The sequence below is a fragment of the Glandiceps talaboti genome, chromosome 16 (assembly GCF_964340395.1).
Source record: "Glandiceps talaboti chromosome 16, keGlaTala1.1, whole genome shotgun sequence".
Taxonomy (NCBI): Eukaryota; Metazoa; Hemichordata; class Enteropneusta; family Spengelidae; genus Glandiceps; species Glandiceps talaboti.
Window position 1 is genome coordinate 6,043,240 of NC_135564.1, and position 17,296 is coordinate 6,060,535.

Below are 17,296 nucleotides of genomic sequence, written 5' to 3' on the forward strand. Positions count from 1 at the left end.
GCTGTTGTTTACAACTCCACATTGCACTTCATGTTGCTGTTGTTTACAACTCCACATTACACTTCATGTTGCTGTTGTTTACAACTCCACATTACACTTCATGTTGCTGTTGTTTACAACGCCACATTACACTTCATGTTGCTGTTGTTTACAACTCCACATTGCACATCATGTTGCTGTTGTTTACAACTCCACATTGCACTTCATGTTGCTGTTGTTTACAACTCCACATTGTACTTCATGTTGCTGTTGTTCACTCCACATTGTACTTCATGTTGCTGTTGTTCACTCCACATTGCACTTCATGTTGCTGTTGTTTACAACTCCACATTGCACTTCATGTTGCTGTTGTTTACAATAATGCAGAGTGCAAACAACAATAGACCTTTAGTCTAACCTATTGGTAAAGAACATAAATGTATTTTCTATTAATTTTCTAGAATAATGGGACGTGAATGTAACAAATACAAGTGGATCCATGGTCAAGTGAACCAGGTTTGCAGTCCACAAGAAACTAAACGACAAGCTATCCAACACTGTATCCTTACTCTGAAACATGCATCTCACTGTCATAATGCAGCCTGTCCTTTGCCAAAATGTCACAAGATGAAACTTGTTATAATTCATGTCCGTAAATGTAAGAATAAAATTGGTGGCAGATGCCCGATATGTCGACAGTTTGTGGCATTGTGCTGTTATCATGCCAAACATTGCCAGGAAGCCAACTGTGAAGTACTCTACTGTAAAGTCATCAAACGAAAAATTCAAAATAGATGAAATTTTCTGACAATGACGTCCACATTACACGATTGGATGTGTAGTCACAGCAATACCAAACATCAGTACCAAATACATGCTGCTGTCGATCATTATGTGTGATTTCAAGTATTTTTCCTTTTCATCATATTGTCATTATACCACTTACAAAAATAACTATGCATATCTAGTCTGTAAGGTATGCTGTGATGGAGCGGCCTCACACATTGTCATAGCATAGGGCAGGCCGTTGAGGGCAAGCAACACAACATTTCTTACAGTCTATCTATGTATCCTACCAGAATTATTTTGTTCTGAAGAAAACTTTCTACTAACCAGTCAACATTTTTTGGACGATTCAATTTCCAGATATTTTTGAATTTCTGAGTAAAAATTAAGAACATGGAGGCCTATAAACCTTCCATCATTCTCACATATTATTTTATCAGGAATTACATTTACATATCAACCCTTCTCATTTACCTTAAAATAATTATAAAACAACATGACATATCTTAATACAGGGCTGGAAATTAAACAGTAGTCCCATGCCCACAGACTATCAATTGTCATGGCGCTACCATAATTTGCAGCTGGTAGCCCACTCAGGCTACCACTGATTATGTGATGAAGATAGAAGATTTATGGACATGGAAGTATTTTAAATAATACACATATTTCCAATAGAGGAAATCTGTTTTCAGTTCAGGAATATGCTACTACAGCTCACAATCCTTGGGCTACCAATTTCTGAAATCGGTAGCCCACTAGGACTACCAAAGAAAAAGTTAATTTGGAGCCCAGTAATAGGGGTGACTCCTAAGATCAATAGGTCAATGTAGAATAAAAAACACAAATTTCAAATCAGTATGTATGTATGTATGTATGTATAGTAGTTTGTAGTACTATAAATACAAAGCCAGTATTATAATGTAGTGAGAAATATACTCTTGTATGGACTGTTTTTAGTGCCATTCATTTACTATGATAGCAAAAATTCTCCCATTTCTCAATTTGCCAACATTTTTTTAGAAATATTTCTATTAAGGGGTAAAAAACAGACTCCATTAAAAGTGAAACCGTTTTTTGTCAGATGAAAACTAAAATGGTTCACCCCACTTCCAAACTAAAATAAGTCAGTTTTAAATCCTACCTTGAACTATTGATCTCACCTGTTACAGTCTAAGTATATCCACAGATACACAATTTATTCCATTTGAACTTGGTGTTTGTCTTTTTTTTGTATCAGGGACTACTGGTAGATACATATTTTCAGCTTTACACTTTACTTGTCTTACTAACATTTACTTATTTTAAGTTTGTATGTACTGTGTCCAAGAGCAGTGCATGTTCAGAATTTTACCTAAGCATTTTACAATTTGTGATTTTAATGAAACCTGTTATGTTTGGTCTACTTTATCAAGATTTTTACTGTATTGTATTGTATTATAACTGTATATACGTTTTGTCTTCGTTTTTTTAAATGTTTTACAACACAAGCTCAGTTGTACAGTCATTTTGTTTAATAAAGTATTCTAATCTAATCCTATCAGCCAGTAGGGCTGGATTTGGCTTGCTGTACTGTCTTCTTCTTTGTATTTAACATTTATCACGGATATGTCCACACAGAACCACAGGGAACTCAGGCTTGGTTAGTTAAACAAGGAAAAACAAACAAACAAACAAACATACATACATAAATAAATAAATACATAAATAAAAAAATACTGACAAATCAACATTCTTGATAGTGCGAAACATTCATTATTGTTGATACTGATTTGTGACTACTCTATTGTTGATGTTTGTCAGGATTTATTTATTGTATTTTTTTTCGTAAACAAAATGAACTGAGTTTGAGTTCCCTGTGATAGGACATTGTAATAAACAAGATGATATAATAACCAACACTAAGGTTATATAGCAGCTTCAGTCATCTTTAGGTACTTTGTAGTTTTGATGGATTATTATAATATTATGCGTTTTCTCATTTACCGAATATTTCACTCTGTGTGTGTGTGTGTGTGTGTGTGTCTGGTGTGTGTGTGTGCGTACGTGCAACAGCTGTGTATCGGACTATCATGACTATATTATGTGTATTGAAAATCATGATTGAACATCGTATTCCACTGGAGAGCGCCCCCATACAGCTGCTGTGGGTATAATTCAGCCATATAATATCAGACGGTGTTGCATCCAGGCAGCTGTCGTAAAGGTAGGTCATGCAAGATGTGATGTCAGAATTTTCTGAGTGAATTTCAATGGTATAGATATAATAACTAAAGTGAAGTGGAGACTAACTATTGGTGTCTCAAGAGTTTCGTCCAGGAACTAACTGAACGACGTACTTGTGTACGGAACACCATTTGTTGTAAACATGCACACTGCACTGTTCGTGACTTTTCTAGTGTTAGTCCTGCTTGCAGACGGTGTAAACATATGAAATTTCTCCTCACAGCATAAAAAAATTTCCCAAATTTTCACAGATTTCTTGTCAGTTATTTTCAGGGGTGCACTACAATGGGCTATTATCATAGTGTAGTGTTATTTAGCGTTATTGATTGTGAAAACATCTTTTAAATGATAACAAATCGTGTTGTACGTCTTCAGTAGAATACATGTGGACCACAGGGAACTCAGGCTCAGTTAGTTTTGTTTACAAATACAAACAAGTAAATAAACCGATAAATGAGTAGGTAATACATGAATAAACAACAGCAAACTTTGTGACTATAATAATGCTTGTTTGCTTTCACTTCACTCTGGAACTAACATTTATACTTTTGGGGTTTCCCAGTCAGTCAACAGCTAAGTCTTTCTTGGAGTCATGGGTCTGACAATGCATAGCACCAGCAGGCTTTGTGTGTGATCGTCCCCAACTGTGATTCTTTGCTGGCATATTCACAAATTCACTCTCATCTTGTGAGTGCATGATTATATGCTTACCCATCGTGTTACCCTCTTATTTGGGGTTAAAGTCACAGAAATTTCCCATCTCCAGTGGGATTTGAACCCATGACCTCCTGACAGCTAAAGTCCTGGGCTGTTTAACCGCAACTTCATTAAAGGGAGCCACAAGTTTTCATTTTCATTATTGGTTACTAATTGATGCACAGTTTTCCTTTTGTAAATCTATAGATGGGAGTCATCCATTAAACATCTTTGGTCAAGTGCATTGTACCTTATTTGGTGACTTACAACATCATTGAACATGGAAGGTCAACCAATCAAGAAACAAAAGATTGATGATGATGGCGTTATGAGCCAATCAATGAGAGTCACAGATGTAGAGAAAAGACAAGATGTGACAGACCATGACACAAACTATAAAGCTATCACTCCTGAGTCATGTGCCAATGATTGTAATTTGAACACAACTTCTTGTCATAGTGCTTCAAATCTTACAACAGTTTGTGGAGTATTGAGTCATCACTATGCAAAGGAAACAGGTGGTTACACGTCAGTAACCAATCAAAATCAAAAGCTTACATCTGTAGCCAATCATTTTGAAACACTGCAACATTCAACCACTAAGGTTCAAGAACCGATTCAACCAACCAATCAAACACAGAAAGAGGTAGCGCCTCTTGATGTCTCAACATGTAGAATGAAAGCAGAAGATGTTACTGTAGTTTCACAAGATACCCAAAATGATGACACACCAGGAAAGGGAGATGATGTCACTTCTCCAACACTATCCCTACCAACTCCAATATGTGATATCTCATATGCTGAAAGATTGTTAAAGATTGAAGATGATTTGTGTGAATCATTACAGAACCTGTTCTTTCATCACCCTGTCACCCATGTGTATAATCCACTGATCTATGCCAGGGGGACACACAGTCAGTTTGTTAGGAAGTACTGCAACTCATCTAAACCTATTTTATTCCTTGGTATGAATCCTGGACCATATGGAATGGCACAGAATGGGGTATGTATAAATAAGGACATCAAAGGTGTGTCAGTGAGAATGGGGTTTAGGAATCATTTCTAATTTTGAAAATTGGTCCAAGAATAATACATGGGTGGATCATCATGATAATTTACTTCTAACAAGACTGTAGAAACAGTTGTCAAAATTGAAGAGATTTTTTTGCCAGCTTTGTATGAAGGATTCCTTTTCAAAAAATTAAATTTCATCAAGTTTAATTGTTCAAAGACACCAATGTTGTAAACATGCTGACACTGAAGACTACAACCCAAAAAATGATTTTCAGGAAAATCATGTTAATTTTGTTATACACAAGAAACTTCATATATGATAATGATATAGGAGATAAGTAAATCATTATTTGAAAATAACCTGTGTGCATTTATACTTTCTACAGGTGCCATTTGGTGAGATGTCATTGACAAGGGACTGGCTTGGCATCCAGGGACAGGTTGGGAAACCCCTCCATGAGAACCCCAAGAGACCTATATTAGGGTTTGAGTGTACTCATAGTGAAGTCAGTGGAAAACGCTTTTGGGGATTTTTCAGAAATCTGTGCAAGACACCAGAGGTGTTCTTCAAATACTGCTATGTGCATAACTACTGCCCTCTAGTGTTCATGGCACAGACAGGAAAGAATGTTACCCCGCCAACCATCCCAATGACACAACGTATGCCATTGATATCAATCTGTGACACATCATTATGTGAAGTTATACAGTCACTGCAGGTGAAAGTTATTATAGGTGTTGGTCGGTTTGCCCAAGATAGAGCCTCACGTGCATTAAGAAATCAGGGAATTGAAGGTATTAGGACAGAATTTCTGATGCATCCTAGCCCTATTAATGCTAAAGCTAACAAAGGTTGGGACACATTTGCCATGCAACAATTGACTGAAATTGGGGTTCTGTCATATCTCACTACAAATGAGAAATAAAACTAAAATCTTACTCTAATGGAGAGATAATCATACCGTGATACAGACAGTGAGGGTGACGCACATGATTTAGTTCAGGTATGAGCTGTGAACTTGAGCACAATCTTATTTCCAATTCTCAAGTCAGTATTTTCACACACACACACACACACACACACACACACACACACACACACACACACACACACACACACACACACACACAGAGCAAGCCAAAACTACTCTAAACAATACAGGGTAAGGATAGTGACAGGTATAAAGTACCATGATAACATATCATGATGGTATACCCGGTAAAAGACGTTTTCCTTTAATATCGATTGGCCACATACAGTCAAGACCTCAAAAGTTTGTTATTATGAGGAAATTGCCTTGTTTGATTTGATATCATATTACTACAAGTAGTCGTATCAGATCAGATTGCTTGAGTTACTGACTAAGAGAGTAATCAAATAGTACATGATCAGGAATAAAGTTCTCGGACATTATTTATGGTTTTATCCAAATCTTACATGGGGTACAGATTGCACAGTATCTAAAAAATGTACTGTTCTAGATAAACATAGAACCCCATAACTTCAGAACAGTGTAGGTATTAGGTATGTTTTGTGAACATTTTGCTTTTAGTGTTTTCTGCTACATTAACATACGGTACCTGTAGATGTGATTGTGAAGGACTAATGCTACTACACTATTCCGTTATCCTGACATTTAGATTTTTTTTTAATTTTCACATATCCTTCCTGACGAGTAAAATACTCATTTATCCTCAATAAAAGCATTTATTGAAATATTTTATTTTACATGAACTCAGCAATTGATAACATATAAATGATGCTTTCAGTTTGATGAAAACTGATATTTTTATTAATTTTTTATGCGTCATTTTACTAGAAATCCAGTGTTTTATGTTACACAGACAATTTGTCTCTTGGTGTAATGAGTTTCATTTTTACACTCTATATTGACCGTGGCTGTAATAAATTTCATGTTTACACTCAATACTTGTGGAATTGCTGTATTTATTACCAGCCTAATCCAAGACAACACTGGCAACATGCATGCATCATTTGCACATGGAGTGTTCCAAAAAATACGACCATGGTACTACTAGTAACGTCCATTAAAAGACCAAAGAAACATACTGATTGACTTGTCTTTTGATTCAAACTTTTAATATCAAAAAATACAAAATAGAAATATACATACATAGGAGAGAGATGAGGTATCTAGTATTTAATTGAACATAACACAGAGTACTGATATATTATTGTTCCCTAATTAAAATTCTATGTGAATTACTGCACCCTGTCAAAATCTGTGGACTATTTTTTGTCATGTACAAAATTGACAAGGAATTACCAAAATTTATAAATAGAAATTATCCATACAATTATCAAAATATTTGTGAAGTACCCAACCCTGGTATATAAGATGGTCTTTGATTGGTTTAAGCCTAGCATATAAGGTGGTCTTTGATTGGTCTATACCGGGTATGAAAGATGGTCCAAGGCTGTTAAATATAAGGTGGTTTTTGATTGGTTGAAGCCTGGAATACAAGGTGATCTTTGATTGGTCTCAACTCAAGGGTTATTTTTTGTTTGCTAGGCAATTGATTTTCTCAAGTCTTTTAGATTCATCGACACAAACTTACGACATGTAGGTAGGAATATATCTCTTCAAGTAGAAGAAAAGTCATTGCAAAATAAATCATAACTAATATTCATAATATAAATTAAGATTTGATGTGGGAATTAATCTTGAAATATCTAAATCATTGTTTACAAATTCCAAAAGTAAATATGTAATTTACATCATCCCATGAACAATAAACCAATCTGAGAATTAATTAAACCTAATTAATTAAATTAATTAATTGATTTGATGAATAAGTACAAATAAATATTAACAATTTACAGTCATATTTGTTGATATTTAACATCATTTAGATTATTATAATTTCTTTGTTTCTATTATTAAGTACACATTTGACAAAAGCTACATTTTCTAAAGTTCATTAATTTATTGCTAGCAAATTAACTTGATAATCCAATTTACAGCTAACATAAAGTAACTTGATACTGTATTAGTATTGTTTGAAAGCTAACATAGAAATGCAAAGGGGGTATGTAAAGGGCATTGTGGGTAATCTATGCAAATGTGGGAAATTCAAACTGCCATACACTACTACTACATCATCATGTAGGTTTTATTTTCACCCTATTTTTCTTTCCCCATGAACTATGTGACTTCTTGTGTGCATACAAACTGTTTTTGAATTACAGATAACAAATTTAGTTTTTTTATTTGCATTGTTGGTGATATACAGCATAAACACGACGGAAACAGAATCTAAACCTAAAGTCGGCCATTTTGGGCTCTAGACAACTTTGCATATGTATGGAACTGAGATCAGTTACATCTAAAAGACTTTGAAATTATACTCTTCTTCTTGGAAGATTTCATTATCAGGTAGATCATGTTCATCTAATTTCTTCCACCATGGTTGTTGTAGTCTTTTCACGGCTTCAATGTGATTCTTTCTAGCCTTGGTTGCTATTGGTAACGATCTACTCATGTACGTGTACAGGTCTCTTTCTGATGCGTCCTTCACTTTGGGTGAATCTGGTACAGAAAAGATACATGTGAAGATGATAAATTATATTGGAAGTAGAATGCATGTTTCTTACCTCTTAGTTTGATTGTCATTCTTTCATGACATGAGGCAGTATAATGAATTTGGTGACAAGATATTGGTGTTTTATTCTACAGCTAAAACAGGGAGAGTTTGCCAGAAAGACTGTACATAACATATATTACACCGACAGTTAAAACAGGGAGAGTTTGCCAGAAGACTGTACATAACATTACATCGACAGTTAAAACAGGGAGAGTTTGCCAGAAGACTGTACATAATATATACATTTACAGTTAAAACAGGGAGAATTTGCCAGAAGACTGTACATAAAATATACATTTACAGTTAAAACAGGGAGAATTTGCCAGAAGACTACATAACATATACATTTACAGTTAAAACAGGGAGAGTTTGCCAGAAGACTGTACATAACATATATTACATCGACAGTTAAAACAGGGAGAATTTGCCAGAAGACTGTACATAATATATACATTTACAGTTAAAACAGGGAGAATTTGCCAGAAGACTGTACATAAAATATACATTTACAGTTAAAACAGGGAGAGTTTGCCAGAAGACTACATAAAATATACATTTACAGTTAAAACAGGGAGAGTTTGCCAGAAGACTGTACATAACATATACATTTATAGTTAAAACAGGGAGAGTTCACCAGAAGACTGTACATAACATATACATTTAATGATCATGATCATTTGGCAACTGTAGGTTGTTGTTGTACTCACTAGACAAGAGCACTTTTATTCCTGAACACAGAAGGATTGTTATTGACGAGAGTTTTGTTTACGTCAATCCAGTTGTGAAACTTCCCAGAATAACAATCATGCTGTGTTCAGTAGTAAAAGTGTTGTTATCTATCATGTAAAACAACATAAACTTGCAAATAATATTAGCATCTGATTTAAGCAGTGCTAGGAGTGCTTTTCTTCTCTACTTACTAATGATAATATCAGCATCTGATTTCAGTTGTGCTAGGAGTGCATCTCTTCTCTGTTCTGATGTTCTGGTAATACCACTTAACATTAAATGTCTGGTTAACATAGACTGAGCTTTTTCGTGCAGTTCCTTCACTTCTTCCATGTTCTTACACTCCGTCTACAGGATGAAGATGAAACACAATTCATATATACTGATGATACACAATTATCTAAACTGCTATGAATGTTATCTACATATGTGTTACTATAATGCATGCGACACCTAAATTAACATAGCTATGAGTGACAACTCAGTGATTAACAGGTGTCGCTGACCAGCTTGCTTTATCATTTGCTGTCATTTTAGCATTCACTCTATCAATCTTGCTTAGAGTATTTGAAATCTACAAGTTAAGTAGCCATCAAATACTCATGCCCAGATGGAGTACTGTTTGTCTGTAGACACACACAATGAGTAGTTTCATGATCACTATGTAAACTTTTATACCAATCCAAAGTTCGGATCAACACGTTGAATTTGGTTTATTTGAATGATGCCAAAATTCACTAGGAGGAAATTTTTTTTGGTCAAATAATGAAAATTTTCTGTTCAGTATAAACAAAGTTGTATTTTACCGTTCAAGGTCACTTGCTCGGTTCTACATAATGTGGAAGCCCAAGGTGTGTGTATGCGAATTGTACTACTGTTATGCTAAGATTTGATGTTATATTCTTACTGGTTGTTCTTCTCTGCGTTTGTTGATCATTTCCTGTATTTCTACTCTTCTCTCATCTGTCAGCCCTGGGGGCGCTCTCCATGCTATCACTTCATTTCTCTGTGCGTCTAATTTGGCAAGAAATTTACGGGTCTGAAATAAACAAACATAAACAGTTTTGTGTTGTTTAGTGAGATCAACATAGTTATTGTTATACTCAAATAAGAGGTGTTCATACAAATCTCATGATGGAATTTGAAGAGGTCAAAACTTGTGAAAATATGCGTAACCTAAGAGGCCTTTGTCACTATGAGCTTACAACCCTTAGGGCACAAGTATTTTCTGGCTGAATAAAGAAAATCATTTGAGACTAACATAATTATGCCAGCGCAAGTAATATCAAAGAAAAATCAGGGAAAGCAATAACAATTTTGAATGTCTTGACTCATATTTCGAACACAGCAGAACCAGTGATGTAGGCATGCATTGTTGTGACATAGACGCATGCTGTCGTGACGCAGAATGACCAGAGTATATATTCCATATTTTTGGCTTGTGCATGGTATAACACATCAAATGTAACCTGTCAAAATTAGAGTATAAGTTATAATACTGCATACTTACAGCTCTCTGTATTGCAATAGCTGCTCTGACTTGTACAGCTGTTGCTCTTCTCAGTCCATATTTCTTTCTGGCAAGGACACCTTTCCATCTAGCCTGGATCTTGATAGCTGCCGTGATTTGGGAGATCTCCAAATACTTATTCACCTTACCTAAAATTACAGTCAAATTGAATTGCTACTTACATGTTGACAAAAAACAACAACTTCAGAATCAGAAGCTTATTTTACTGAGGTACACCTTTTTATGTAAATTTATGTAAATGTTTAATTTTGAATTAATCCAGCCTTGCATATACGCATCTAATGTCAGCTCATCTGCATAATTGGGTACCTGGTAGGATAGAGATTACAATGTGAAAGCTTTAATCTCATGCATTTATAGAGGCAGCAATGGATTGTATGCTCTCACTTACTTGGATGCATAGCTAACTATCGTGTTATACTGAGACCTGTACATGACTTACTTGGGTGCATAGCTGCTATCATGTTTAGTTGTTTTTCTCTGGTATGGCGGATTGTTCTTCTATGTGCCACTAACAGCTGATGGCGTAATTCTCTCTCTTCTCTCTCTAATTCTAGTTTACGTTGTCTATTTACCTGACGTCCTCTGTGATAGTGGAGAAACAAGTCAGTCAATGACACTATAGCCATGAAACAAATGAATGAATCACAGTGAAAACCATATGAAAGGAAGTAGAGAAGAAGTGGTTGGAGAAAAAAAATAAAAGTCAATGAGTAAAAACCATGAATCGAAAACCATCTGTAAGGAAGTAATTCTAACAAAACAAAGTATAATACAATCCAATTAGAGGCTCGGTTCAATTTCACATTGAAACATAGGTGTGACAAACAGTTGTTTGGCAGGAATAGAAAAAGTTGGATCCTGAAGAAAAGAGTGATCCCATCTGTTTAATCCCTATGTCTCCATTTATACAACAGTAGTAATCCAACACCATAGGATTTAAAGGCCCAGGTTAGGATTAGGATTAAAATTCAGGTGTGAAAAACAGTTGTCTAACAGAGCTATAGAAAAAGTTGGCCAAGAATAAAAGAATTGAGCCCTTATAGCTCTTATGATAAGATAATGTGAGAACCTGGAATTGAATCCCTGGCCTTTAAGATAAGTCTAACATTATCTTCACAAGAGACATATGAAATATATAATGTGTTAAAGATTATGAACAATTTATTTGGTAGTATTTAAATTGTGAATTCTGAATTCATTGTTTTGATTGTAAAACTATATCAAGTTTATGTATATTTTAATTGTCAATACTAATGACTGAAATGTAGGGATGGAGCTATGAGGAACTTCAAGCATGTGTTGAGCACCCTCCTGTGACAGAATAGGGAAAGTCACCAAGCCATTTTCACATAGTACAATATATTAAATTTAGACTAAGGTTTCGAACTGACAAAACTGACTGATTATTTGTAGATTGTACAAACCTAAAACTTCTCTGGAATGTTTTCATGGCTTTATCAGCCTTCTTTAGTTGTTTTCTGGTTCGGAAACTTTTCCAGACTGCCTGTATTGTAGTTGCAGCCCTGTGCATTCTCTGTCAAGTATATTCAAACAAACATTAGGAATAGATAATATCAAAACTGTAAAATAAATCACTTGTCCTTCCCTGATCTGACAGAATGATCCAATTTTTCTGGAGGTGTTTCTTATTAAAAAGTGGAAGAAGAGAACTTGTGTGTGAATCCCAGAGTTCTGATGATGAATATACATAGTGTCCTTCAGTAGTTGATTTCAATCAAGTGTATAACTTGTTGACAGCAACATAAACTGTATCAATATATCATGTCTTTTAAGGCAACAAATTATCAGCGTAGTCAATGAAAACAAGTTAGTAATAAAGTTCTTACCTGCATTTCAGCTTGATGAGCTGACCCTGCATCTAACAACATTAACAGTTTCTTTAAATCTCGTCCAAAACCTTTACCAGTCCATTTACTTAGTAATGGACGCAAACCCCTGCAATGAAACACACAGTATGTATAATGAAGGTCTATATGGAATGAAACACACAGTATGTATAATGAAGTTCTATATGCAATGAAACACACAGTATGTATAATGAAGTTCTATATGGAATGAAACACACAGTATGTATAATGAAGTTCTATATGGAATGAAACACACAGTATGTATAATGAAGGTCTATATGGAATGAAACACACAGTATGTATAATGAAGTTCTATATGGAATGAAACACACAGTATGTATAATGAAGGTCTATATGGAATGAAACACACAGTACTGTATAATGAAGTTCTATATGGAATGAAACACACAGTATGTATAATGAAGTTCTATATGGAATGAAACACACAGTATGTATAATGAAGGTCTATATGGAATGAAACACACAGTATGTATAATGAAGTTCTATATGGAATGAAACACACAGTATGTATAATGAAGGTCTATATGGAATGAAACACACAGTACTGTATAATGAAGTTCTATATGGAATGAAACACACAGTATGTATAATGAAGGTCTATATGGAATGAAACACACAGTACTGTATAATGAACATCTATATAGAATGAATTTAATCAAACAAGCATAATAATCTTTCAATTTCAGAATATCAATTTTATACTGCTCCAACTGAGTGAGAAACCTCACGTCAATAATGAATGCAAGTAAACAATGTCTGTATATATATATTTGACTGGCCTGCCATCTACAGATTTATTTGTCACAGCCTGTGCAGGTATGTCATGAAATGATAGGAATAATCATTTCTAAAGACATGGTACTACCTGCTTGCAATCATTTTATTTACATCAACAACAGCTGGTTGCTATGACTACCTACTTGTATCGACTGTACAACATCTGTATCATCATTTTATGTACATCAGCGACAGCCAATAATGCCCTGGTTGCTGCAGCACCAACATCTGCATCTGTAAATGCTGATAACTTATAGACCAATTCATCTATTATACTAAACATCACTTTCTCATCCAGGGTCTGTAGGACTTGCCTGTTGAATAGATTGTGATAAAAAAAAATTATGTAACGAGAAAGACATACTAGATTTAGAAAGTGTAATAACATTAGGTTCAACAACAATGTTGTAGGTTCAGGTGGTGTTGTTATCAGTTTGTTTATATCTATGGAAGTTATAATGTAACACTAACAGTCATACTCGATTGTTATAACATGTGGTATTCTATCAACAGACTTATGGGGTCCTGGCATATGTGGTGTTTATGCTTTGATACTTTGCATGTCTTTGCACACTTACCACGAGCAAGCAAATGCATCGGTATTTTTTCACAGGTTGTAACATTCTCTTGTCTCTGATATATTTCTGTTTCATTACTCATCAATATCTGAATGTGATGTGCACCTTGCAAAGTCACTCTTATTTTTCCTTTGGCCAGATAAAAATAGATATGAGGAGATGAAAGGTATTGAATTTCTTGTAAACTTACATATTAGCTCTAACCATTGATTGGACAAGATTCATCAAAGAAATCGATGTCTCAACATCCTCTGTTATCATCATTTGTAATAAGTAGTTGGACCGCAGAACTAGAAATAGAACATGACAAGTAGACATTGTATTTCATGTTATATGTGAACATAGAAATAAGAAAAACACTGATTTGATAAAACAAACATCTACGTTGAAATCTGTATGATGTATCAGGATGGTGTAATAATGTTAATGTTGATAATGTGAATTAAAAATTAAGAGCCATAGTGAAGGTTTTTACTGTAAAATATTGCTTTTTGATACAATGACCATAGGAATACATTGAAAATGATCTCGCCAACATTTCATGAAAAATTCAATACTTCCTCCAGTAAGATTTTCATTATTCATAACTTCTTGTATTGGCAGAGTAGAAAAAGAACAGCTCATCTGTATGTACAATAAAAACTTTTATTTTTATTATCGATGGTGCAATCTATTATTGTAGTCACTTTTAATACTGTCCTAGATATGAGCTTACCATTCAAATGAGCACGGGACTGTCCAACACTAAATGATATAAATGATACAACAATTGATTGTGTCGTCACACTATACACAAGACAGATGGATCACAAAGTCACATGAACATGAAGTCACCAAAACTTATCTTACCATTAGTAGCCAGGAATGGATGTCCACCAACCAAGTACTTAATTTCATCCATTATATCTCTGAAGTTCTTGATGAGTTCATCTTTAAGTGACAGAGTACGTTCAGGTATTTTGATATATCTATGTTGTATATTTCTACACAGGATAAGTAATCTTTCTATCACCTCTGGTAGAAACAAACCATAGTACTCATGTGATTCCTGTGGATCTATACCAACGGATGCTTGGCTGCGAAAAAAAAAATTGGGATAAACAACTATCAATCAAAAGAGTGGATGATATCCATTATGGATGTACCAGCTTTAATAAAAGGAATGGGAGTTTACAATGCACGACGTGTACAAGGGTTGGTGGCCGAGTGATTAAACCACTTGCCTCTTAACACTGCGGCCGGGGTTCAAACCCATTCAGGGTTGTCAGTGGCCGAGTGGTTAAACCACTCACTTGCCTCTTATCACTGTGGTTGGGGTTCAAACCCATTCAGGGTTGTCGGTGGCAGAGTGGTTAAACCACTTGCCTCTTACCACTGCGGTCAGGGTTCAAACCCATTCAGGGTTGTCAGTGGCCAAGTGGTTAAACCATTTGCCTCTTACCACTGCGGCCGGGGTTTGAACCCATTCAGGGTTTGATTAAATTTACCACACTAGGTAAGAAGAGTGTCGTTCAGTTTGACTCTACTGAACAATGCAGGTTTTCCCGGGTACTCCGGTTTCCTCCTGCATTAACACTAAACCAATGAGGGATGCCCTCACTGGACATCTTGGGAGATAAGTGTTCATATACTTAAAGAAATATCCTGTATAAATAAAAGATTTGTTTTATTATTTCATTGGAAACAAATTATTACTTACAACTATTTTTGTAAGCTAATTGTTATAAGTATAATAACAGTGCAATGTTTGGGACAAGTCAGTGAGTAGCAACTTTAGTTTTAACAGTGTTTTTTTAAAGGTCAAGTTAGTCATTTCAGTGTGTGATGCATGAAGCACTTCATCACTTGTGACTTAGTGATTCATTTGCATACATAATGTATACATTGTTATGCAAATTTATCATCTATTGTTTCCAAGAAATCATAGCAGCATACAATGGAAATCCCAGTAGCAGAGAGTTAGGAAGATGGGGAATTACCCAAGAAACTACTTGCAGCTCTAATAATAAAAACAATTTGCATTGGATGGAACATATATTACTCTACAATGGAAGAACTCTATACATACCATAAAATTTTTGCCAATGACGCTGCCGTAGTCCATTTCCCTGAGATCTGAGAGAAATCCTGTTTGAGTGCAATCAATACACTCTGTAGTAAATCATATTTCCAAATGTCAAGTTTAATATTCAGTGCTTTATGTGAGCCTGGAACTACGCTATCGATTATATCTGAAAAATAAAAATATTTACTTCATTATTATTTATGGATGTTTCTATTTTCTTTCGTTTTCAAATTTAATGAAAGTGAAATATGTTAAAGTTAAAACCTACATAAGAAACAAGAACTTCACAAGGTCCATCTAACTGCCAACTACCATACATGTCAGAACCTTCCAGTTATAGTCCCTGGTGGACCAATTTTGGAAGTGAAGACTACAAGGTACAAGGTATGTTACACTAATATGATGCAATAAATATGTGCCTCAATATTTTTCAGAGTATGTGTACTCATAGCCTTGTTACACAGTTTCACTCATTCATTATTTAATTTTGACAGTGAAATAAGGAAGAGGTATGTCCAGATAGTCAGCAGGCAGGCCAATATTTCAATAATACTCAAAACTCTGTAGAGTCTGTGATGTTCTTGCTTTCTCCATCTCGGACACCATTAACCATACTGTGTAAATCAATAATCGTACTAGAAATCCAGTGTTAGCTTACTAGTTTCGTAGATTGAAAACTGAAAATTAGCAATTTGGATTTAGAAGTTGATAGTTGTCATGACAACCACTGAAACCCATCTTGCCTATTTCCAAGCATTCATATAAATTCAAAATTTCATTCGTGTGTGTAACTGCAATCTTGACATAAAAATCACTGGTAAATATAAAACACGTTGTATAATAATCTGAACTTTCTTCAATGTGTAAGTGACATTTTACCGTGTCCATGATATTTCTAGAAATGGGGGTTATAAAATAGTATAAAGGTGAATAAAATAAAAATATTACTTTGTAAGCCGAGAAGCAACATGGGGACGTTTCTATCCGTCGTCTCAGCGACCTGTGCAGCAAGGTCTATTACCCGCTTGTCCTCAAAAACATCCGACGCCATGTCTATTTTCCACTTATCACCACACGCTACATATATTAAAAGTATGCGGAAGGTAGTCGATCTTAGAAAACGAGCAAAATCACAAGTAATCCGAAAAACGGTTGCACGGTTCGTTGTCCCAACTCGTTTTGTTTTGGAATTTCAGACGACCAAAGTTGAGGGCGTTTTATGGGTGTGTTATTCGTATACTGTGTGTTCGACAACACATTAGATAAGGAAATAATATAGATTTTAGTAATTAAACCAATAATTACCATGTTTGTAGCAATGATTATAAACCAATTAATATACTTATAACAAATATACTTTTTAAACTTTAAAATTTGCAATATTATAAAAGATTATCACCAGAAAATGTTTTCGAAT

At 34.8% G+C, this 17,296-nt stretch overlaps 2 protein-coding genes across 2 annotated transcripts; one reads left to right on the forward strand and one right to left on the reverse strand.

The window, feature by feature from the left end:
• Positions 1–3,967: 3,967 nt before the first annotated feature.
• On the forward strand, positions 3,968–5,627 carry LOC144447724 (single-strand selective monofunctional uracil DNA glycosylase-like). Its single transcript, XM_078137802.1, has 2 exons — positions 3,968–4,690; positions 5,088–5,627. The coding sequence occupies exons 1-2, from the start codon at positions 3,968–3,970 to the stop codon at positions 5,625–5,627; spliced, it is 1,263 nt and encodes a 420-aa protein (XP_077993928.1).
• Positions 5,628–7,598: 1,971 nt separating this feature from the next.
• LOC144447633 (IQ calmodulin-binding motif-containing protein 1-like) lies at positions 7,599–17,046 on the reverse strand. Its single transcript, XM_078137712.1, has 12 exons — positions 16,828–17,046; positions 15,883–16,045; positions 14,664–14,890; positions 14,005–14,104; positions 13,380–13,550; positions 12,418–12,526; positions 11,995–12,104; positions 11,010–11,152; positions 10,547–10,695; positions 9,944–10,075; positions 9,228–9,384; positions 7,599–8,252 (listed from the first exon to the last, which is right to left on the reverse strand). The coding sequence occupies exons 1-12, from the start codon at positions 16,928–16,930 to the stop codon at positions 8,050–8,052; spliced, it is 1,767 nt and encodes a 588-aa protein (XP_077993838.1). The 5' UTR covers positions 16,931–17,046; the 3' UTR covers positions 7,599–8,049.
• Positions 17,047–17,296: the final 250 nt, after the last annotated feature.

Excerpts from the sequence above, each read along its gene's own strand:
- LOC144447724 (XM_078137802.1), top strand. The coding sequence starts at position 3,968 with ATGGAAGGTCAACCAATCAAGAAACAAAAGATTGATGATGATGGCGTT. Across the intron at positions 4,691-5,087 it reads ATGGAATGGCACAGAATGGG|GTGCCATTTGGTGAGATGTC; the intron begins GTATGTATAAAT and ends TACTTTCTACAG.
- LOC144447633 (XM_078137712.1), bottom strand. The coding sequence starts at position 16,930 with ATGGCGTCGGATGTTTTTGAGGACAAGCGGGTAATAGACCTTGCTGCA. Across the intron at positions 14,891-15,882 it reads TCATTGGCAAAAATTTTATG|CCAAGCATCCGTTGGTATAG; the intron begins GTATGTATAGAG and ends TTTTTTTCGCAG. Across the intron at positions 12,527-13,379 it reads ATGTTGTACAGTCGATACAA|GGGTTTGCGTCCATTACTAA; the intron begins GTAGGTAGTCAT and ends GTTTCATTGCAG.